This window comes from Melospiza georgiana, chromosome 2, assembly GCF_028018845.1.
Source record: "Melospiza georgiana isolate bMelGeo1 chromosome 2, bMelGeo1.pri, whole genome shotgun sequence".
NCBI lineage: Eukaryota > Metazoa > Chordata > Aves > Passeriformes > Passerellidae > Melospiza > Melospiza georgiana.
This window is the reverse complement of record NC_080431.1, coordinates 22,218,432-22,239,560: the sequence shown is the minus strand read 5'-3', so window position 1 is coordinate 22,239,560 and position 21,129 is coordinate 22,218,432. Positions and strand designations below refer to the sequence as shown.

The 21,129-nt window shown below is 40.7% G+C and overlaps 1 protein-coding gene across 3 annotated transcripts in view; it reads right to left on the bottom strand.

Moving 5' to 3' along the window:
• Positions 1 to 21,129, bottom strand: part of TBC1D8 (TBC1 domain family member 8) — a 50,083-nt gene that overhangs the window by 13,177 nt on the left and 15,777 nt on the right. For 2 of the 3 annotated variants that reach the window (XM_058044410.1, XM_058044418.1), the window contains exons 3-10: positions 18,525 to 18,643; positions 16,956 to 17,184; positions 13,065 to 13,305; positions 5,556 to 5,763; positions 4,194 to 4,388; positions 2,792 to 2,974; positions 2,287 to 2,437; positions 404 to 618 (exon numbers count right to left, since the gene is read on the bottom strand). In XM_058044410.1, the coding sequence (XP_057900393.1) occupies positions 404 to 618; positions 2,287 to 2,437; positions 2,792 to 2,974; positions 4,194 to 4,388; positions 5,556 to 5,763; positions 13,065 to 13,305; positions 16,956 to 17,184; positions 18,525 to 18,643 (1,541 nt within the window). The remainder of the gene's footprint in view (positions 1 to 403; positions 619 to 2,286; positions 2,438 to 2,791; positions 2,975 to 4,193; positions 4,389 to 5,555; positions 5,764 to 13,064; positions 13,306 to 16,955; positions 17,185 to 18,524; positions 18,644 to 21,129) is intronic. The other variant, XM_058044426.1, reaches the window with a different exon arrangement.

Below are 21,129 nucleotides of genomic sequence, written 5' to 3'. Positions count from 1 at the left end.
TGGAATAAAGTGGCAGAAAGCTTCATTAAACCTGTGCCCCAGTGCACTACATAAAATCTCATCTGTGCAGGCCAATTCACCCTGCACTGCTGCCAAGTATTGTCCAAGAAATGCCCTTTTCAACAAACAGAAGCATCAGAAACAATTTTTTCCCTTCCTGTAACTATAAATGCAGTTTGCAAAATGCTGAAGAAATATCATTGGTAGAACAGAGCCTTTTGGTGAGACTATGTAGTTGTTTTCCAAGGAAAAATGACATTTAAATATCTAAAAATAACATTTAAATATCTACTTTTCCAACTAAAAGGTCTTTATTTATAAAAAGCACCACTAAAAGCACTCTTGAGAGAGCACCAGAAGGGGAGGAAGCAGCAGGGAGCACAATCCCTCGGGCATGCCCCACCTGGCAGTATCCTATTTTGGGGTTCCTGTGCGCGTAGGCGGTGAGCACCCTCCGGAGGGCGGCGATCCCAGTCTCGCTCTGGAAGGCCGGGTGCTCGGGCAGCGAGCGGTGCAGGTCGCGCTCGATCTCCTCCCTGGCCATGCAGCACCTGCCCATGGAGGCCTCCACCAAGTGCACGTAGTAGCCAGGGTGCGAGGCCAGATCCGTCTGCGCGTCTGCAGCCGGCAGGAAGGGAGAAAGAGGAAGATGGGTTCAGCATCGTCCTTATCCACTCCCAAGTGTTGAGGGAATTACTGCTCAGAAGGGTATAAGCAAGGTGGCTTTCCCCAAGATCTGCGAATATCCAGGCCTAAAAGACAAAGCCCTAGCAGAACATACGTCTTAAAAACTAAGTATTAGCAAAGCTCACATTGTGGGATCTCAGCACCTCAGGACTGATGTGCAGAGAGACCGAGACCACCCTTGGGGGGCTCGGGAGTCCTGGAATGTTGCCAGAAGTGTCTGGTGGCTGGACTTTGATCCTACACAGGAGATGACACCTGTATGAGGATGGGAGGATTTCACTGGGTGAATGGTGAAGGGATAAGTTAATTAGAGTGTGAAACACAGGGTTTAAGATTTCTGTACAGGGGGGTCGAAAGAAGTAAGATGGAGGAATTGGGGCGTGTCCTGTCCTTCTTCTTCTTCTTCTTGGCCTCCATCTTCTGTGGTGATGGTGGCACTTTGGGATTGGTTATTACTAAAAGTGCACTGGTCAATAAGGGTAAAAGGTATTGGGGGAAATAGATAAATATTGTATACATAATTTTGAGTATAAAGATAGGTGACCGCCCCGGGGGCTCTCAGTGTGCTCATGGCTGACTTGCTGTGCAGACCTCTGTCGGGCCAAGAGAAAATCTTTTAGATAAATAACTAATAAACACTGAAGACCGAGAAAAAACCTGAAGCCTCTTCTCGTCCTTTGAAGCGCGGGCTGCCCAAGGCCATCCCCGAGCCTTTCCAGGCCATAAAACAGCTGAGACAGCGACATCACATGACACAACATCATTCAGAACACCCTGATTGAGCGAAAGATGTCTCCAGCAGGAAGTATTGGTTTGGGTTGAAAGTATTGGTTAAAGATCATCTCATTCCAACCCCCCTGCTGTGGGCAGGGACACCTTTCACCAGACCAGGCTGCTCAAAGCCTCATCCAGCCTGGCCTTGAACACTTCCAGGGATGGGGCATCCACAGATTCTCTGGGAAACTCCTTCCAAGTATCTCACCACCCTCACATGTTACTGGGAGAAATGTACTCAGCACTGCTCATATCCTTCAAGGAGGAAAAGCTCCACATTTACAAATGTCTGAGTATGCCATATATTGGATTAAGGACTAAACTTGAGATCACACTGTAGGCCCATTCTGGCTCTGCCATATCTGTCAATGAAATGAGCTGTTTTTTCCATCTCCAGTTTCTGTAAGCCCTGCCAGCATTCAACAAGAAGCAGGAGTAGGTCTGCCAACTTTGAGACTGTCATTATTTTGCAATAATCTGATTTGTCTAGGGCTAACTCAGTATTTATGCTACAATCTAATTGCTGCTTGAAGATTAACACTGTTTTATGAAAACATGATGCTAATTTTAAATTACATAGATTACAAAGATGTTCTTTTGATTCTTCTGTATGTCATATGATATCATCCTGAGGTAAAACTTTTACACATCTACCCAGGTACTTCCTCGCATTTATTAGTTCAGTTCAGATCATGTCTTTTCCTTAAGCAGTATCACAGGTCCCATGTAAAGGACATTAATTGCCCTTGAGAAATTTCTTGCCTAAATGTTTTGCCATCTCCAGAATCAGATGATGCCTACAGCAATATTTCTAAGCATGCCCACCTGAGAAAAGCAGCCAGAGTTTGCCTCTTAAGGACTCGGGAATTCCCATAGCAACAAGTTTTCTGATTTTCTCTGTGCGAAACATGCACACGGTTCTGCCATACTCCACAAAATGGTCATCCCACAGGCTCTCTTTGATTTGCTCCCTAGACTGGGAACAAGAACATACATTAAAAATAAAAAACATCATGTGAGAACTGGTAAACAAAAGCATTTCACATATTAGAAATTCCACTACCAATGGAAATGGGAAGTCTGCTCCAGGGACTTTGACTTTCCCCACTTTGCATATTTCATTCACCACACAGCGATAAAAATTAGAAATATTTACCAGAATGAAATGAAGGGAGAAGAAAAAAATCCAACCAAATAAAAAAGTTGCCCTGTATCTAACTTCTCCAACCAATACAGAATCCATTTTACTAAAAACATCTGTCTGAATATAACCCTAGCTTTTTAAAAACAAAACCTATATCTCCTACAGCTTTCCCCAAATGTTACATACCTTTCCAAAATCAAGGCCTGGCATTCCTGACTGATGAAAGTCTGACCTTAGTGCTTCTGCATTGAGCAAGTAATTGTTCTCCTTTTCACATTCACTTCTCTCTTTCCCATGTGAAGCCTCTGTTCCCAGACATGCAGGCTCATCATCCCCCAGCGTGCACATGGATCCAAAGGCAAGGCTATTCTGCAATGCCAAATCAAAGTGGTAATGACTGAAAAGGCTAAGAACTACATCCTCAACTCTCCTCAAGACAGAGCTGGGTTACCCTTTGCCTTTTGCATCAAAACCTTTAACACCTTTCAGGAAGAAAGGTCTTACTCAAGACTTTATACAAATTGTCATTCATTTGCATGTCAGGAAAAGGGTTGTTACTTTAAAACAAAAGTTGTTAGCCAATTCTAAGTGTCCTTGATGACAAGATACCCAACAGTCTTCTACTGTTATGATTTGAAAGACAAAATCACAAAACAATTTAGGTTGGAGAGGTCTATCATTTTCAATGCCCTGCTCAAAGCAGGAGCCCTCAGCCCTAGTTGCTGGAGTCTGTGCCCAGTCAAGCTGAGTAGCTCCAAGAAAGCAGAGAGCACTGCTGCTCTGGGCAGCCTGGTTCAGTTCTGCCTAACCATGACGGGAAATCTCTCTTTATCTGTTTAGATTTTTCCTTGCTAAACCTTGAAGCTGTGGCTGCTTCTCTTTCCACTGGCATATGGAAGGAGAGTGTGCCTTTATCTTCCAGCTGGCCACTATTTGGCTGAGGAAGCCCTGCTCCCTCCACCTCTCCTTATAAAGCATGTGTTCCAGCCGCTGACCATCCTATAGCCCTCCACTAGACTTACTCCAAATTATCAATGCTTTTCATGTGTCATCAAGCAGAGTCAAACCTGGACACAGTACTCCTTATCAGGCTTGTAAGTGCTGAATAAAAGGGAATAGCAACATCCCATGGCCTGCTGGTTACAATCCTGCTAGTACAACCTGATATGGGGTTGTCCCTCAGCATTGTAAGAGCACACAGCTGACTTACAGGCTCAACTTGTTCATGACTCCTCCTCCTTTCCCACACAGCTGTTCTCCAACCAGCCGGTTCCCAGCCTCTCCTGTCACATGGGCTTGTTTTGCCAGGTTTCACATTTGCTTTGTTGAACTTCGTGAGGTCTCTATCAGCCCATTCCCCCAAACTATGAAGGTCTCTGTGAAGGGCAACCCAGCTGCTCATCCCAGTCCCTGCTCTCCCCAGCATGTCAATCACAACTATGCTGTGAGTGTCCTCTATCCCACCAGCTAGGTCTTCAAAGGTGGCATCAGATAAGCATTGGCTCAAGATCAATTTGGGGGCCTCCCAAAGAAGGCAGGACACTGGAATAATGGATATTAAATTATTAATAAAATAAAAGCTCAGTACCTGATTGTTATTTTGCAAGTTGTTGCAGTGCAATGTGTTGCTGGAGTTCACCTCTTTGAACCTCTGGAGCAGGTTCTCCACCAAAGTATCTCGGTCCTTCAGCTCAATGAACTGAAAAGCTGTCTTACTCCTTATGCTAATAATGATGGGATTAGGGAGAAGGCTTGTGTCCTCCATCTTCTCTATACTGATTACCTTTCCCAGAGACATTACAGAAAACATATTAGGCACCACATCCACAAAAACATATTCAAATCTTCTACATGTACCAAAACACAGCATCTCATATGCATGCTTTAAATGTGGTTATTCATATTGGCTTTCTTTGATCAAACACATCCAACTGCCTGAAGTTCATGGTCTCTCCAGAAGCTCAAAGCAGATGCCAAAAAGTATCCCAGATGCTTTTTATTTTTCCTAATTTACTTTGCAGCCCAATTCTAAACAGCAGACTGAGGGGAAAGATAAGAAAGGAGTGTATGATTAAAAAAAATATTTATAAAAGGATCAACTTGATCGAATTCTGGGTGTGGAGGAGGAAATTTACTTTCCCACCTTTGAAGATGGGAAAAAACAGTTGTTTTGCTAATTTTCATTATGTATACAACACTGTTCTCATATTGTTTTCTGTTTCTGCAACAGTGGAAGGTAAGTAGCTACAGTTACAATATGATTTGGATGTTACTCTATTATTAGTCCAGGATGAAAGGAAAGCTTTAATTAAGAGATCATAACAGCCTTGTATCCACAGCAGATAAGGCAGGTGTTAGCTGACATCTTCCTTCTCCTGTTCTACTCCCACCACCTTCCCTTGTGCTCTCCCTCATTTAAACTCATCTATTGATTTCATGGAAACTTGTTGGCGCATCACTGCATGCATAACATCCCCTCTTTCTCTCTGCCCTACAGCCTGGAAAAGTACCCATAGGTTTGTTAAAGGCTGTCTATGGAGGGAAAGCTCAACACTTGTGCTGATCCCAGGCAAGGATGCTTTTGCATTGCTGGAATAGGTCCAGGCCAGTCTCCATCAACATCAAGATGGATGTATGTGTTTGTGGAGCTGGGAGAGGAGCCCTGTCCAAGTCTTGGGCCAAGCAGACTCTGTTTTGCAGTGTTCTGTCCTGCTGCATTACCTGTCCATACTTCACTTTGAGGATAGTTTTGAATCACCCATATTTTTAGGAGCTCAGGCCCTAAGGAGTCCCAGAACAAGCTGTACAACCATCCTGTAGGCAGGATACACACAAACATTCTGCTCTTTTTCATCAAACAACACTTTGTCAAGGTAAGTCAAGTGGCAGTGGAGGCTTAGGGTAGAAAAGGCAGATAAGGATCCAAAATTAAACAAACAAAAACCTCTACCTCTCTAAGTGGGATGATCACAGTGCAGCAGCCATTTTCTTTACTGGCAAAACAGATGTAACTGTCTGAAGTATACATTGTCCCTGCTGTGTGACAGCGACTGAAGGGCGTCCAGAGAGAGCAGTCCACAACCTCGTGCAGCTTCTCCTTCCTGGGCAATCTGAAGAAGGCCCGAAAGAATTCATTCTGTGCTCTGGCTTCAAGATCCCTTAAGAAAAAGCAGCAAGAACGAATCACAAGATCCCGAAAGTCAGGACATGCAGTGTGAGGTTAACTTTTCTTGTGGGCCTCACCAAGAGCAAGGAATACAGAATAAAAGCACCATGCACAGCAATCTTCAGTGCCTATGTGAACAGAGCACTCTGCAAGCAACTGTGAAATAAGTTAAAAGGAAAACATTCTCAATAACTGCTTGTTCAACAATAAGGTCAAAAGCAACTAGTATAGTGACTAGGAAGGGAAAGGACACTAATTTGAATCAGCTGTTTTGCTGGTTTGGGGGATTTTACATTATTTTTTAACCACACATTTTCTATGGCTGCTGTATGACTTTACAGACTCGAAGAGTTACAAATTTCAGTGCCCAGGAGACAACTAAATCTTTAATCTGATGAACACATATTGAGCAAGGGAGATTAGCCTAATGTTCCTTGTTTCCCTTCACAGTAGCATTACCAGCATCACCCCAGGGACTTGCACCTGCGCCCAAAAGTAATGCATTTGCTCAATGACTACTTCCAAAGTGGTCAGTAACAGAAGTGTTAATGATGGTGGCATTTACATGATGGAATCCTTAACTTGCAGAGGTATCAGCAAGAGAGCCCTCAGAACAGTTTCAAAATGCAGAACAGTTTCAGGTCACTTACAGACTCAGCTGGGATTAACAGCACCAGCCACACTCAGTTTGAACTTGGCCTCCTTCCAGCCACCCATCCACATTTAAGTGAAGAGAAAAGTTTAAATAAATGAAACTTTCATTACTGAGCCATGGTTATACAGACTTGGCTTTGGGGACTTATTTTTCGTCTCCTTTCTTAATGAAGAAGCCTGCAGTAAATTAGAGAACTACGCAATTACATTATGAACAGGCCATGGCTATTAGCTCACCAACAGCAGCTCCAGAAACATTAGGGCTCAAATTCTATTATTTTCTTTATTACAAGTAAATTTTTCCTAGCATGATTCACCTTAGGGAAAAGGAAAAAAAAATTGATTTTGTGCCACTGAAAGAATTTAAAGCGTGGGCTGAAGCACAACAGGGAGTGGTACCTTGGTGCTGTAAATCCCCTCTCCACTCCCTCCTTCACCCACCTCCTTCTGCAGACACCTTCCCTCTGCCCCAGCCCTGTTCCCTGTTAAAATATATGTTGAGACAAATGAAGACACTGGCTCAATAAGTAAATAAATTATTTGTTTGGGTTTGGGGTTTTTTAGTTTAGTTTAATCCATAGAAAAAGACTTAGCCACAAGAAACAGGGAGGAAGACAATCCAGAACAGAGACCTGAGAAGGGAGGATCTGGATCTGCAAGCAACAGAAAAGACAGAATGCACTCAACCAGCATTCAGCTTCTGCTTCCTTCTCAAGCATTATCTTCCTTAATAATATTATCCAAAGAAAGCAAATAGTCTCCTGTTTTTTCACAGAGAACAAAGAGAAACCCTCTTTGTGAAGAAAGACAAAAAGGTTGCTCCTGAGCTGAAATTCCACAGCGAGAGTAACTCTGATAAGTGCCTGCAGCGATCTACCATTGTGACAAAGCTGGATCAGGATATGCCTCCTAGTTAACTCACCACTAAAATATTTTCCATTTCTGCACAGCACAGATGAATGCTGCTGATAGCATCTGCAGTCAGGTCTGGTAGAGCTCTGCTCTCCTGCTATTGTGCTGCAAGGTAAGAGCCCCCCAGCATCTACTTGGTTGTGGAGATTTCTTGACCTTTATGTGAAAAGAGGCCTCACACTGAAGAGTGGGCCCTCTACTGAGGCATGCATGTCTGTTACTTAAGAGCTGACTGTTTCCTATGCTCCAAAATCTGAAGTTTCTGAGTTTTCAGGATTTTCCTGCATTTCCTGGGGCTGTGGGCTCCACATGCAGGGACTTTCAGACAACAAACCACAGGATTCTAAGCTGAAGAAGAATGACAGTCACATCTGAAACCAAGTAAATTCACCAGCACTGTATCCACCCCCACTCACCCGTGGAAGGCTGCCAATCCCAACATCCCTGGAACTGCCTGTCCCCCCATGACTCACACAGGGACACCACAGGGAACACACCACAGCCAGGGCTGCCCAGACACAAGTGCTGAAATGGGCCAGCCTGCTTGGGACAGGGATCCCGGAATAAAACGTGGTAGCAGAGGGACAAGATCCTGTCAGCACCTACCACTGTGGGCTCAAACAAGAGGTTTTATTCTAAAGTTGAATACCAAGAATATATTTCCTGTTAAGCAAGCAAATTCTAGGGCTTAAAGGTCTCCCTTCATAAACACAGCCAAACAAAATTAGACTTTGTTAAAAAAAACCCCAACCCTACAACTCTAAAAAACCCACAAACAAATTTAGCTCCTAAAATAAGACAGGCAATTTTTTAAATATAATACAACAAAGATGGGCCACATCACCGAGTTCCACAGCTTCCATTTAGAGTTTCACAAGACCTCCAACACCAAACAGAAATGCAATCTTTCTACTTGCACCCCTACCTGTTCTAAAATTTCTACTCTTGCTTAACTATTTCCAAGTCAGTTTGGTTTTTAAGCAAATGCAGGATACTGCAGTGGTACTTAAATAAAAAAAGGAAAGCTATCATTATGTTAAAATAATGTTTATTGAGTATTTACACAAGCATCAGAAGAATAAAAGGCAACAAGATGCAACTGCCTTGTTCCCTACTTTTCAAAAAACTCAGCAATTCCTTCTGAGTGCAGCTCCCAACCTGTGTGTTATGGGATCGTGGACTGCCTCCAACTCCAGCACTTCAAAGTGAAAGGCAAGCCTGAACTGCAATAACTCCTTGTGCATGATCCCCACATTACCTTCCAAGAGCTTTAAATTAAAGGCAATAACACACACAGGTCTAACAAAATGCCTAAAACCATCAGGATGCTTCAAATGCTGTCCTCACTGGCAAATGTTTTTCTGTGCTTTAAATCCAGCAGAAGCCAACTTGGCAAGATTTTAGCTCTGCTGAGTCACTTGTAGCCGGTCTAAAATCTAAACAGCCTTGCTGACCTCTTGCTTCAAGAGACAGATTACTACATTCTTCTTACTATTAAGACTCCAGAAAGTAAGATACTTTGGAAATAATACATCCAACAATATATGTCTTGTTTTTTAAAAGAACTGCTAAATTTATGTGGGAAGAAAGGCTTCTTATAAGCAAGTCAGGAGATGTTATCTGAGAAGAGCCAACATGGACTTGTCAGGACACATGTAAACTGAACACCATTCCCTTACACAGCAGGAACACTAGACTTGTAGATGAAGGAGTTGCAATGAATGTTTTAGCCAAAATTTATGAAAGTCTTGATATAGCCTCTCATGGAACTAATTAAACTCGAACTGGTAAACTGTTGGACCAAGACAGCTGCAAAAGAGTGCCTCAAAACACAGCCCTTCAGGGCTTCCTAATAAATTAGAAGGTTGTATCAAGAGGACCCCCTTGGGAATCTGTCCTAGATTAGCTTCTGTTCAATGTCTTCATTAGCAACCTGTATGATAGATCAAGAGACTGTCATTAAACCTGCACTTGATGCAAGGCAGGTAGAGGCTAATGAACATAACAAAAGGATGAAATTCAGATTTATAGTCATAAATTTAGGGGATGTTGTGGAAAAAAAAAATTACAAATATTTTCAGCTGTACATCATAAGCTTCACAAATGCAGCACGGAGATGAACTCCACCAGGAGCCATCCCTGGATGTTACAAAGGAACACACGCTGAACAAGAGCCAACAGCCTCATGCTCACAGGAGGAAGAGGAACACTGGCTGGGCTGCAGAAGTTCATGGCCACCAAGATGCAGCATGGCAGTCCCAGAACTGGCAAGGTTACTGGGGCAATTCTATATCCCACCACCATGCACCTGCCCCCACATGGCATCAGTGATGAATGTCCAAGGAAGAGTGACCAGAATGGCTAAAATCCACTGATAAGAAAACCCTGGTGGAAGTAGGGCAGTACAGGTTTAAAAAAAAAAAAAAAAAAAAAAAGAAAGAAGATACACATCAACCCCCAAACACACAAATGATTGCTCTAAGTGAGCACAAAATGCTCTAATGAAAGTGAGCACTTCTGATCTCTTCAATAGTACTGAGTAGAACAAAAAGTGACAGACCCAAAAAGTGTGGCAGATTCAAGTTAGACTTCAGACTTCTAAATGACAGAACAGTGAAGTACTGGTATGGATCCTGATATGCCCTTTACTGCAAAACCTAAAAATCACATTGGTAATCACAAAGAGATAACCCAAACCCTACCTTTTGCTACAGAGATGCAATAAAAGGAACTTTTTTCTAGTCACATTCTACTTGTTGCTCAAGGTTTAAAGCATTCTCAGATTCTGTCTCTGAAGGAATAAATGCAGATTGAAGTGACATTTATGACTCAGGACACTTCAAACAGTTTCCATTGAGCTTAGATCACTGTTAACAAACTTCTTTGCCTTCACATGAAGCAAAGTCATTCTCACTGGTAACTCACAGTTAAACATGAAGAAAAAAACCTGATGTGGTTAGAGCCTGGGAAAACATATCACACTGTTGAAACCTTACTTATACCAGCACTAAAGCTTTGAAATTGTGGGTTCTGCTCTGGAGAATTTCTCACTACATTTGAGAAATGAAATGGGTACTTTTACATCCTGAAAGAGATGGAAATTAGAAGTACAAGAAACCTATACCAGAAACCGCTGCAGCCTTTAAAAAAAAAAAAAAAAAAGAAAAAATAGTTACCATATGTGTTCCAGTAAAATTCTATGGCACACACATATGCCTACAAAAAATGGCAATTGTAGGTACCAAACACATCAGCTTTATTTTGCTTTTTATGGCAATTACCTCCATTGCCATTAATCCCTTCATAATTCATTGTTCTGTGCATAATAATTTCATTAGACAGCACAAAAAATTGCATACTGACTTATTTGACTCTGGCCATGATATAATTTATGTCACAGGCTGTGTGCCTAATCCCACGGCCCCTCTGAGTCCCATCCCTCCACTGCTCAGTAAGATGACTCCAAGAGCCTCAGGAATGGCAAAGGTTTATGGTTTTCAGACTGTAGAATAAACAGATCGTGACAGCACTGAAAATGTATTTCTATAAAAATAAATATATTGAAACAAGCCTCTCACAAAAGAAAGTCTAGCAAACACAAGACACCTACAACTTCATTAATTTGTCAGAGCTGGAATAGTTCAAATGATATATATGTCTGCTTTCATTTTCATAGATTATTATTTGCTTCCAAATCATGTACAAGAACTAACAATGACAATTAGAAGGAACGTGTTGAGAGGAAAGTAATTGTTCTTGTAGTACTAAAATGGCTTCAAGAAAAAAAGCAGCAATCAGAACTTCATACACCAAAAAAGAAAAACATTCCCCCCAAAACATGTTAACACTAAAAACCAGTTTATCCACTGTTCAAACTACAGTCTTGCTTAATCACCTTACATCAAAGTGGTTGCTGAAGTGGGACAAAGGGCACCAGAAACAGCAACTTATCCAACCACTACCTAATTCATGCACAGGAAATGGGATTTTGGTATCATCCATGCCATCCCAAGTCACAGTACAAGTCAGAGAACATCTTGACCAGGAAATCTCCAGTAAATATATTTTTATCCTTCCTTCTCCCTGTGCTCCTTTTACTTTCTTTTTTTTCTTCTTTAGTTGGAGGGAAGGAGAGAGAGAATCAGTTTGAATAAGTGTGTGAGATGGTTTCTCTTGCTTGACCGCTAATGGGCACACTGCTCTTCAAAAATGCCACAAGGTACTCACAAGATGATTCCCTGAGAGCCCCTTTTTATAGCATATTACTAAGCTTATGCTTTTCTTTAAAACTATAATTTTATTTTCTTTCCATTCAGTTAGTATCCCTGATTCAAAGACTATTTTGGGAAATGACAATGACAAAAATTGGTAGATGCTGAAAAATATCTCCCCCCAGGTTTTTGTTACATCTCTGGATTTCTCTTCTTGCATCTAACTTTTCAGCCCAAAAGCAGGAGGAACTTAAAATGGTAAACCATGGAAAGGGGCTGAGATACAACCTACCACAGCCATGTTCTGCATTAGCTAAAGCACAAACATCCCTACATCTCTTGAGCCAAAAGCCTCCAATGTTAAAAAACCAAGTTACACAGATAGTGTAAAAACAATGGCAGCTCTTGTATCCAAGGAACCTTGATTATTAAAAAAGCCTACAAAGATGTTTATGGCTGCTCACCACTGTGTTACCTCAAGTGAATTCTTCAATGATGAAATCCTGGTGTCACTGATTTTCCTTACTGTGTGTACATATGAAATTGCAGAGGAAGTCCATTTTATTGTTTTAAACTCCACTATGAAACTTTGCAGAAGTGTTTAGCTGAGATATAGGCCCACCACCACTGTAAAAATGTCCCTCAGAAACAATAAAATGGCTACTGGTTTCTCTTTTTGGGAAATGATACCATGCATTCCTCATGTTTTAGTCAGGAAGCAACACCTAGGTGATTCCCTTCAAACCCTGGCAGAGGGAGAGGAAGGAAGAGCAGGAAAGAGCATGATTCAAGAGAAGATAACTGCTCCACAAACATCCCATTCAGAAAAGAAGTATTTTAAATCACCACCTTAACCTTGATGCCCCAGGCAAATTCCAGTTAGGGCTATTCCATCCTGCCCACCTAAAATTCCTCAGGGCAGCTTCCCTCCCCCTTTCTCGAAGCAGCAAATAAAACACAGAGTTGTGTGTTGTGCTACCAGCAGAGAAACAGCCATCAATCTTTTCCTGTGATGCATTTCTGTAGTGGGAGAGGAATGCAGGGATGCATTTCAGGGATTCGAGGGGTAGAGCTGACAATAGCAATACCACAACTGTGTTTTTTAAGTCCTGTAACTACTTGCTAAATTGGCTATGGCAATCACACTAGTGAGAATTCCATGTTTCAGATGGGATCAAAAGCAGTAACTTCCAGAGAACTGAAGGTACTAGGAAAGCCTACATATTACCAAAAATTTAAGCAAAATAATGCTGCTCTTCAGGGAAGATGACAAATATCCCTTGCTGCAATCTTCCCTTCTATGGGAACAGTATTTTTGAAACTTTATGCTGTTTAAGGGAAGAATATAAAGTCAATAAATGCATCTTGCATAAAGTTAAAATGCATCTTTTGGATACACCATAACACACTATGAAGCCTCTTTTGCATCCAATCCAACAAAGCTTTGAAATCTTAGCCAGCTAACACACCAAACCATGAATCCCACTATTGCTCATATGACAGTTGAGCTATTTACCTCTTAGTAATCTGAGTAGGATCCTGCAGGCCTGGATCCAGTTCAAAGATTTCATTATCCAGTAGCCTTCGGAGTGTCACATCTGCCAGCTGCTCCATGATCCTGAAAGCCTCAGCAATATTGAGGAAGGTGGAGAAGTCGCGCTCCTTGTTTGCTGTGGTGACACGGACTGTGTCCGTCATGAAGACATTGGAGGTTCTTTCCAGCTTCTGGACCTCAACCCAAGGGATGATAAGTTTCACTGCAATCCAAGAGAAGAGCAAAAGTGGGTTGGAAACTTTGCTTCCATCTTTCAGATTTGGGAAACAATCAAATTCAGAATGAAAAGCAAACCAAAGAGAGGAGAGAGAAATTTTTATGAGCAAGACCAAGCACATGCAGAAATGTCTGTTATGGCTCTGCATTCAATCTCACCCACTCCTTTTTCAGAATCTCTCCCCCAAAATTTCAACTATCTTCACAAGAAATGCTAGACTGGGGTAGTACCTTTGCAGAACATCTGCCATACCCTGTGCTCCTAATTCCTTTACAAGTCATTCCTGCAGCCTGCTTCTTCACCACCAGAAGAAGCAGTTCATCTCCAGAATACAAAGATGAGAGGGAAAAGCTTTGTTATCTCCTAGAAACAAAAGACTAGGCAGGTGGAAAACCAATTACATGCACAGTTACTTTAGGTTTTAAAATAAAGCTAGCTCCCCTCCAAAAGAAAGCTTTTTTTGGAGACTGCTATAAAGTATAATTACGACTATAAACAAGACATTAAAAAAGCTGCCTAGCCTTTGGGATCTTTCCATTTGGTTACTTTTTACTGAAAAGATGCACAGGGCACATCTTGCCCTAAACATTAACTATAGTCAGGCTTGTTTATAGAGAACAAGAAGTGTAGGACACTGTTCTCTATACTTAAAGCTGTTGAATCATATAAATACAAGTGGCAAACAATCAGCTTACTTTAGATAATTATTGCAGGATGTTACTCGCCTCTCACAGGAATCTCTGGGTAGAAATTAGGCTGGAAAGGACTTTAAAACAGATTCAATTTCTTCTTAACAATTGTAAGCTTCCCAGATTTCTCTGTGCCAATAACATCAAGGCTACACCCCTTAACATCCCTAGCTGGTCTCCTGATGCCAATAAAGCAATAAAAAGGCAGTAATAACAAACACTGTCATATATATATGACATTTATCAAAGATCATTCATTACCTAAGGAGCTACCCTCAGCAAGTTTTCTGTACTACATGAACCACAGCTGTCAAGATTATTTACAGATTGCGTTTTTTCTTACTTAAATAAAGCACAGCTGCATCAACATGCAGAGACTGTTGCAAATGATCATAAAATCAACTGCACCAGCCCAGCCAAGGGAAGAAAGATTAAATACTGCTGTAGCAACAGCACTGCTGTTCAGGCAGGTCAGAGTCACACAGGCTCTACAGTGCTGGTTACAGAAAAAGCACAACAGCCTGTACAGGACTCAAGCCACTGATAAAAGGTACAAAATCTTGGAAGTTGCAGAAAAACACAAATTTAATTAAAAATGTGAAGAAACCTTGGCACACCCTTCCAAGCTATCTGATGATCTAAACCTCTGAAATCCTACAAACACTTGGAAGTTTAGATAAAAGGGGACTTGTCCTGGAAAAAAATTTTCCATGGAATTTATATTCACATAAATCGTAAATTAATTTTATGAGAAGTTGAAAACAGGTTCTAATATCACATTCCAGGTCACTTCAACACAAAATGAAACAAAAGAAGGGAAAAGACTTGCCAGAAGCAGAAGACGTAACACTCTGCCTATAAAGAGATTTCAGTCTATGATTTGGGGGAATTTTTATAGAGGTAAAACACAATTGAGAACTAATTTTATTGCAACTCATATATTGAGGGGGTTTTTCTGTGTAGTATTGAAGAATACAATAAATGTGATTTCTTAGCAATATTTTCAAGACCAGATTTAACCAGATTTCATTTGCGATTGCTGCCTGAAAAAGACAAAGGCAATGAATCACTTGTTCTGCATGTAATCAGCATCAGCTTCTCAAACAGTAACAACCAGAACAGTATTAAATCTGGATTATTCCCTGTAAAACAAATATTTCATAAACATGACAAAACACTAGCCTAGAAACAGAAGTAATCTTCTTTATCACAATCAAGGAAGTGGGAATCATAAATGCTGCTTCCCACGGAGCTAGGGAAGTTTGTTTAACCAAAAGAAAATTCAGGGGGTTTTCTCACATTTCCATGCAAATGGGAAGACAATGTGACTGACTGCACTGATGAATGAACAGTGCATTTTCCATGGTCAAAATAAAAGTTGCAAACGCATAATTGTTTGTTTGTTTGTTTTTTGTGTGATTTTCATAATGAATATCATTAAATATATGAGAATAAATCTCTTCTTAAACAATACAACATGATATTTTATTTCCATTATCATTTAACAATCTGTGGTATTGCATAAACAAAATTTTTGGAACCATATAAAGGGTTTTTCACTCTCCCTCCTCCTTCTACTGTTATCTATCATTAATAAGTATAATTTCTGCTTTGTGTGCTCTGGCAGACTGGCTATCTCAGATTTAATAAGAGAAAACCTGCAATGATAATAAGAAGAAATGATTGACAAAAAATTTAATACTAACCAGAAAACAAGGGGATTAAACAAGAACTCACATACCTAGTAAATGAAGAAATTCCATTCTGTTCTTCCCAGCATAACTCAACTTTTGTTTTTATAGTGAATAACAAACTTAGCTGCACTTCAAATATAATTCTCCCAAACTAAGCTGCACTTCAAATATATTCAAATATAATTCTCCCATCTTTAGTGATATGACAAAATAAGTAGCTTGAAATAATCTAAGGGAAGAAACGACCTCCAGCTTTAAGAATGTCTTTGTATGTTTCCAGTCTTAGAAATTACAAGTTACTATCTTTCTTAAGATGAACTTCATTTCTAAATCTACAGCTATGTCTCAATATTAAATCCAGTTAGAATATGGCAAAGTTTTCCTAACTGATCTGACAAACATTGCTATATTTACAGCAGTATAGGTTTCTATTGCTGACTTTGTTTAAGTTCCAGCAGGATAAACAGGCCTTAAAAGGCCAGAGGTTTATGCACAATTTTACTAAACAGAGATGGCTACATTCATTATTACATCTTACATCTGTTACTTTTATTTTTACTTTCTAATATCTCTTCTGTCAGGCTTTCCATTCTCACAGTTCTTTCTCTGTAGAAGAACACCACAACTAAATCCTCAGAACTTGCTGAACCATCTGAAGGGCCAAAAAGCCTCAGGATATGCCTCTTTTGACCTTACTGCACTGCTATTCAGAAACACAAACAAATCCCTAAATTGCTGTTGTTCTTGCTTAAAAGCTCTGAATTTTCACCTGGTTCTCCAGGACACATTCCTTCTATTTGTCCTGGGATTTCTTCAGGCAGGCAGCTTGACTCAGGCACCCCTGGCCCCAGGAGCCCCTCCCCTACCACCCTGCTGCAATCTGGTGACTCTGCTCTCCTACCTGTGGGAGGGACCCATCCTTACTCACCATTTTCAGCACTAAAACTCCTCATTTTAGAACTTGTAGGAGGTCCGCTACATCTTAAGGTTGCTTCACCATGGCAAAAAGAAAAAACAGGTAACAACTATGTCTGTGTGCTCTTGCAGTGTTATTTTAATTACTGGATTCATATTAAAACACAAGGGCTGAAGTGAAAATTTATTTAAACAGGATTTTTCACCCAATAACTAAAAACTCAGAAACTAAACTTCAGAGGTCAGCTAGGCTTTTCATGAGAACCCTGGCTATTCTTGCTTTTAAATGTATTTATATTTCTCCCCAGCATAAGATTCCTTATGCATTTACACTTACATTCTTTGCCCAGGAAGAAGGAATAAAAACAGAGATGATTGATGCTCAAATAAAGCCAGCCTTGCCGAGGAACTTTTCCTTTCCAACAGCAACAGGAATAATAGGTGATCAACTTCTCTGCTTCAGGAAAATTAAATCTGGATTCAAATTTCACCAGGGCTTCTCGGAACTTCTCGGGGTCCTCCTCCTGCTCAGCGAGTTTGCTGCTCGTTTCCTCTGCAATCAGTGCCTGAGCCCAGAACAAGACCATATGTCAGCATAAAGCTATGGCACACTCAGGCAAGCTGCTACAAGCTGCCCATTCAAATTCTAATAATGCAACACTTTATTACAAAGAAATTCCAGTCAATTTGCAGTTTTCACAAACGGAGAAATTTCTCTGGCGCTTGCATCTCTCACACATCTTGAATGCTCCCAAAGCAAGACTTCTGGGGCCTTCTTTACCTTATTCATAGTTTTTTCAACAAGTCTGGCAGAACTGTATCTCTGCACTTTCACTATGGCTTATGAGTGCTCTTATTTTGTATACACAGAGTAAAAATAGAGTAACAGTTGTGGCTCCTGACCAGTACTATTTACCTATGAAGAAGCAAAGCAGTCAGATGTGTCAACAACTTGAGACATGCTTGGAACCATTACAAACACCATTTCAAGAACATCTACATAAATGTAATTAAGATTTCAGATTTTTAATAGTGGTATTACAACAAAGTATGCATTGCACCAGGCAGACAAATAATCCATATGTTACAGCACCTGCTATTAGTTTGTAGTTACCAAGCAATCCTAACATGCTAAAAGTCTTCAGCAGGTGCAAGAGTCCAACATCTGGATTTAACATTAACTAATGAAACCTGAAGAATTTTAGATATGTATTCTGCTAGGTAACAGGCTGTCACTGTGTTATCAAGAGAGATTAACTGTATTTGGTGTTTCAGTGCACTTAAGACAATATGCCTTTTTTTTAAAGAAAGCAGGAAAAAACTAGGATTTGTACAGTGAAGTTTTGGTTTTGTCCTCTTCTTCCCCAGATTCAGAGCCCACAGAGCTCACAGCAGCAAGGCTGAAATTCAACAAATACATTATGTTCCTACAAAATTTCCAAACTGAAAAAGAGGCTATGGAGGGAAGAGCATCCCATTAAAACTCTTAGCAAGAAAAAGCTTGTAGCAGGACCTGAGGTACAGCAGCCACCAGTGAACCCACGCTCCCACCCAGACATCACCAAGCTCCTCTTAGAGTTTTTATTTCATTAAAAGCAGAGTTCAGGACTCCAGGCTTTCTAAGTTACTCCCCACATGCCATTGTTTTTTTTTAAATCTGATTTATGGTCACAAAATTCCTTTCCTTTTAAAATTCTTTAACCTTCCAACAGGATGCTCATTTCTCCAACCCTGTGGTGAGCCAGCAGCATCATGTGCTGGCCACATCAGGTGCAAGAGCCACATAGAAAACAAGTCATGTTTATTTGGTCAAAACCAAGGATGACTGACAACAGCTTCATGACATTCTTCTAATAAATCACATGTAATTGGACAGGGGAGGGTGCAAGTGAGACAGTTTCCTTACCTTGACTTTCCCTTTGACAAAACTAACAATATCTTCTTTATTGTCAAACACAGACAAAGTATGGAGCAAGTTTTGTTCCAGCCATTCCCAGTGCTGATTTATTTCCTCTGCAGTGGCACCTAGAAAAGCAAAAAATAGTATATTAAAACTAATCCTGCAATATAAAATTGAAAGGAAGGGAGGAAAAAAGTAATAAAATGCACTATTTCATAAATTCATTTGGAGAAATTGAACTTTCAGTCTCAGAATTCTTAGTAGCAAACAGGTCAAAAAGGTCTCATTCATAGCAGCATACTTAGAGAAAAACAAAACCCTCATTGTTTTAGAGAATTAGTTTTAGGGCTTTTAGTTTTATCTTCTCAAATGCTCTCAGCCAGCAAATGCTGCACTAAAAGTCAAAGCAGAAAAAACATCAAAACTTCATCCTGAGCTGCCAGACTGCAGCTTATTCTAGCATGACATTCTCTAAGTGGCCACTTGATTTATGCCCTGTTCCCAGAAGTCCCTGATCTTCCTCTCTCCCTCCCTCAATACACACATGCACACACACACCCCACACACAAACACATGCACACCCTTTGAGAGGAATACAAGCCCCTCCACAATAAATGAAGTACCTAAAAAAGAGTTTGGTTCAGCAGCACCTAAAGGTTCTACAAGAGAACATTTCTACAGTTTGGGGAAGAAATAAAGCAAACAGCAATCTCTGACTAATACAGCTTTTCAAATCTTTAAAGCCTCTTTCTCTAAACACCTGAGGGGTTTGCTGGTTCTTTAAATCTAATCTGTTCACACTAACTCCAGAAATAATATTTCCCTCATTACTGATCTGCTTTGGCTCCTTCTGCTTGAAACTGAATTGTCTCTGCATGACACAAGGACAGAAAAGTCATAGCAAGATGGGCACCATACAGGGCCAACATGGGAAAATCTGAGCCCTCCAGATCCTACTGGTCAGTAATTAGACATTATAGGTAAAAAAGTAAAGGCAGTAATAGGCGCTTCTCTAAGTGCCTTGCTTGTGGAAGAAAGAAGAGAAATAGCTGTATGTAAGAGAAATACAAATCACACATGAATATAATAATAAAATTAATCTCAAATAGAAGACCCATTATCTCAAGATTTATTTTGTGTGTACATTAGTGATGCATCATGTTGCCTCACAACAACAAAAAATACTAAATTTAGGTGAGGATTTTCCATTTCCCTCTGCTCTGTTTTCCATGCAGAATGCCAGCTGGCAGGGAAACCTTCCATGCTTTAACTTCCCTGACAGGAAGGTCTTGTAATGGAACTTCTTAAATATCATTAATCAAGGTTAAATTTAAATTAAAAAATCATACAATTAGAGACACTTAAAAGCCCTTTAGGTCAAGAAAACAAATTATATAAATGCTTAAGAACACCAGAAATAACAGTAATTTTATATTGAAATGGCTGCACAAAGCAAATACTGAGTTGACTTTTTATTTCTGAGTAACCTACAAGGTACCAAGTGTATGGGCAAGCTGTCAGGCTGCCTCTTGTGAAATAAGCTGAGAGCAAGATCCCTTTCATAGTAGCATCCCCACTGCTGGGACTGTTCTGAGCCCAGGCAGCAGCTATACTCCACAGGGACTCCTGCAGTATCTCCTGCCTGCCCCAGGATTTCTGCTCAAATATCAAAAGATCATTTTGGCCCTTTCATTTGGTCAGGCCAACTCAATTTTTTGAGTCCCTTCTTTATTTATAATCTCTATTTCATAGTTTAAAGTTGTTCTGTGATTTGACCCAAGCACTGCCAATCTCTTATTTCCTCTTCTTGTGCTGATGTTCGGCACAGAATTTCATTCCACCTTTTACCACCTTCTTCATCTGCTCATGTCAAGTGTTTTGGCAAACCACTGCCTCATTCCTCAGAATCTTTTCTTTAAACCCACTTCTCACCAAATCCTTTGCTCTCCCTCTCCTAAAACCAACTTTGCTTGACTGAGCCTTGAGTTTCTTTTTTGCCCATGAGCCTTCTGAAAGGAAAATTCAAGTGGCTCTACACAAGGGGTGAGGTTAGACTTTTTTTTTTCCTGTACTGGTATAACACGATTAACCATCTGGATTAAAACATCTCTGCCAGAACAGCCGTGCAGGGATCAGATTTCCTAGCACCCCTCTGAGATTTGCAAATGTCTGTAACAGACCTGACCCTTATGCATATATTATCATTTAAACCTACAGCTCCTGGAACAGAGGGCTGCCAACATACAATGCAAAATGTCATTTTAATTAACTGCCTGATGACATGATGGCTGTCCACAATTAAGTTCCACTGCAGAGGAGAGACTGGAAGGAGTTCCTGGAACTGCTCCTTGCCCTCACTGTACAGCAGCAGGAACTGGTCACTTCTGTGTGGGGAATGTCCTTCTCCAGCTTTCCAGGAAGGGGCTGGGGTGATGCTCCTCTGCCTCCCATTGCCAGCTCTCCCCTGGACACTCATGTCAGGGTTTCACAGCAGCAATATTATTCACAAACAGCTTCTGCTCCATGGTTTAGTTCTGTGCAGCTCTGGCAACTGTGCATGTTCTACCCATGTAGCGCACAAAACAGACCCCTCTGCTTTCCGCTCTATTAC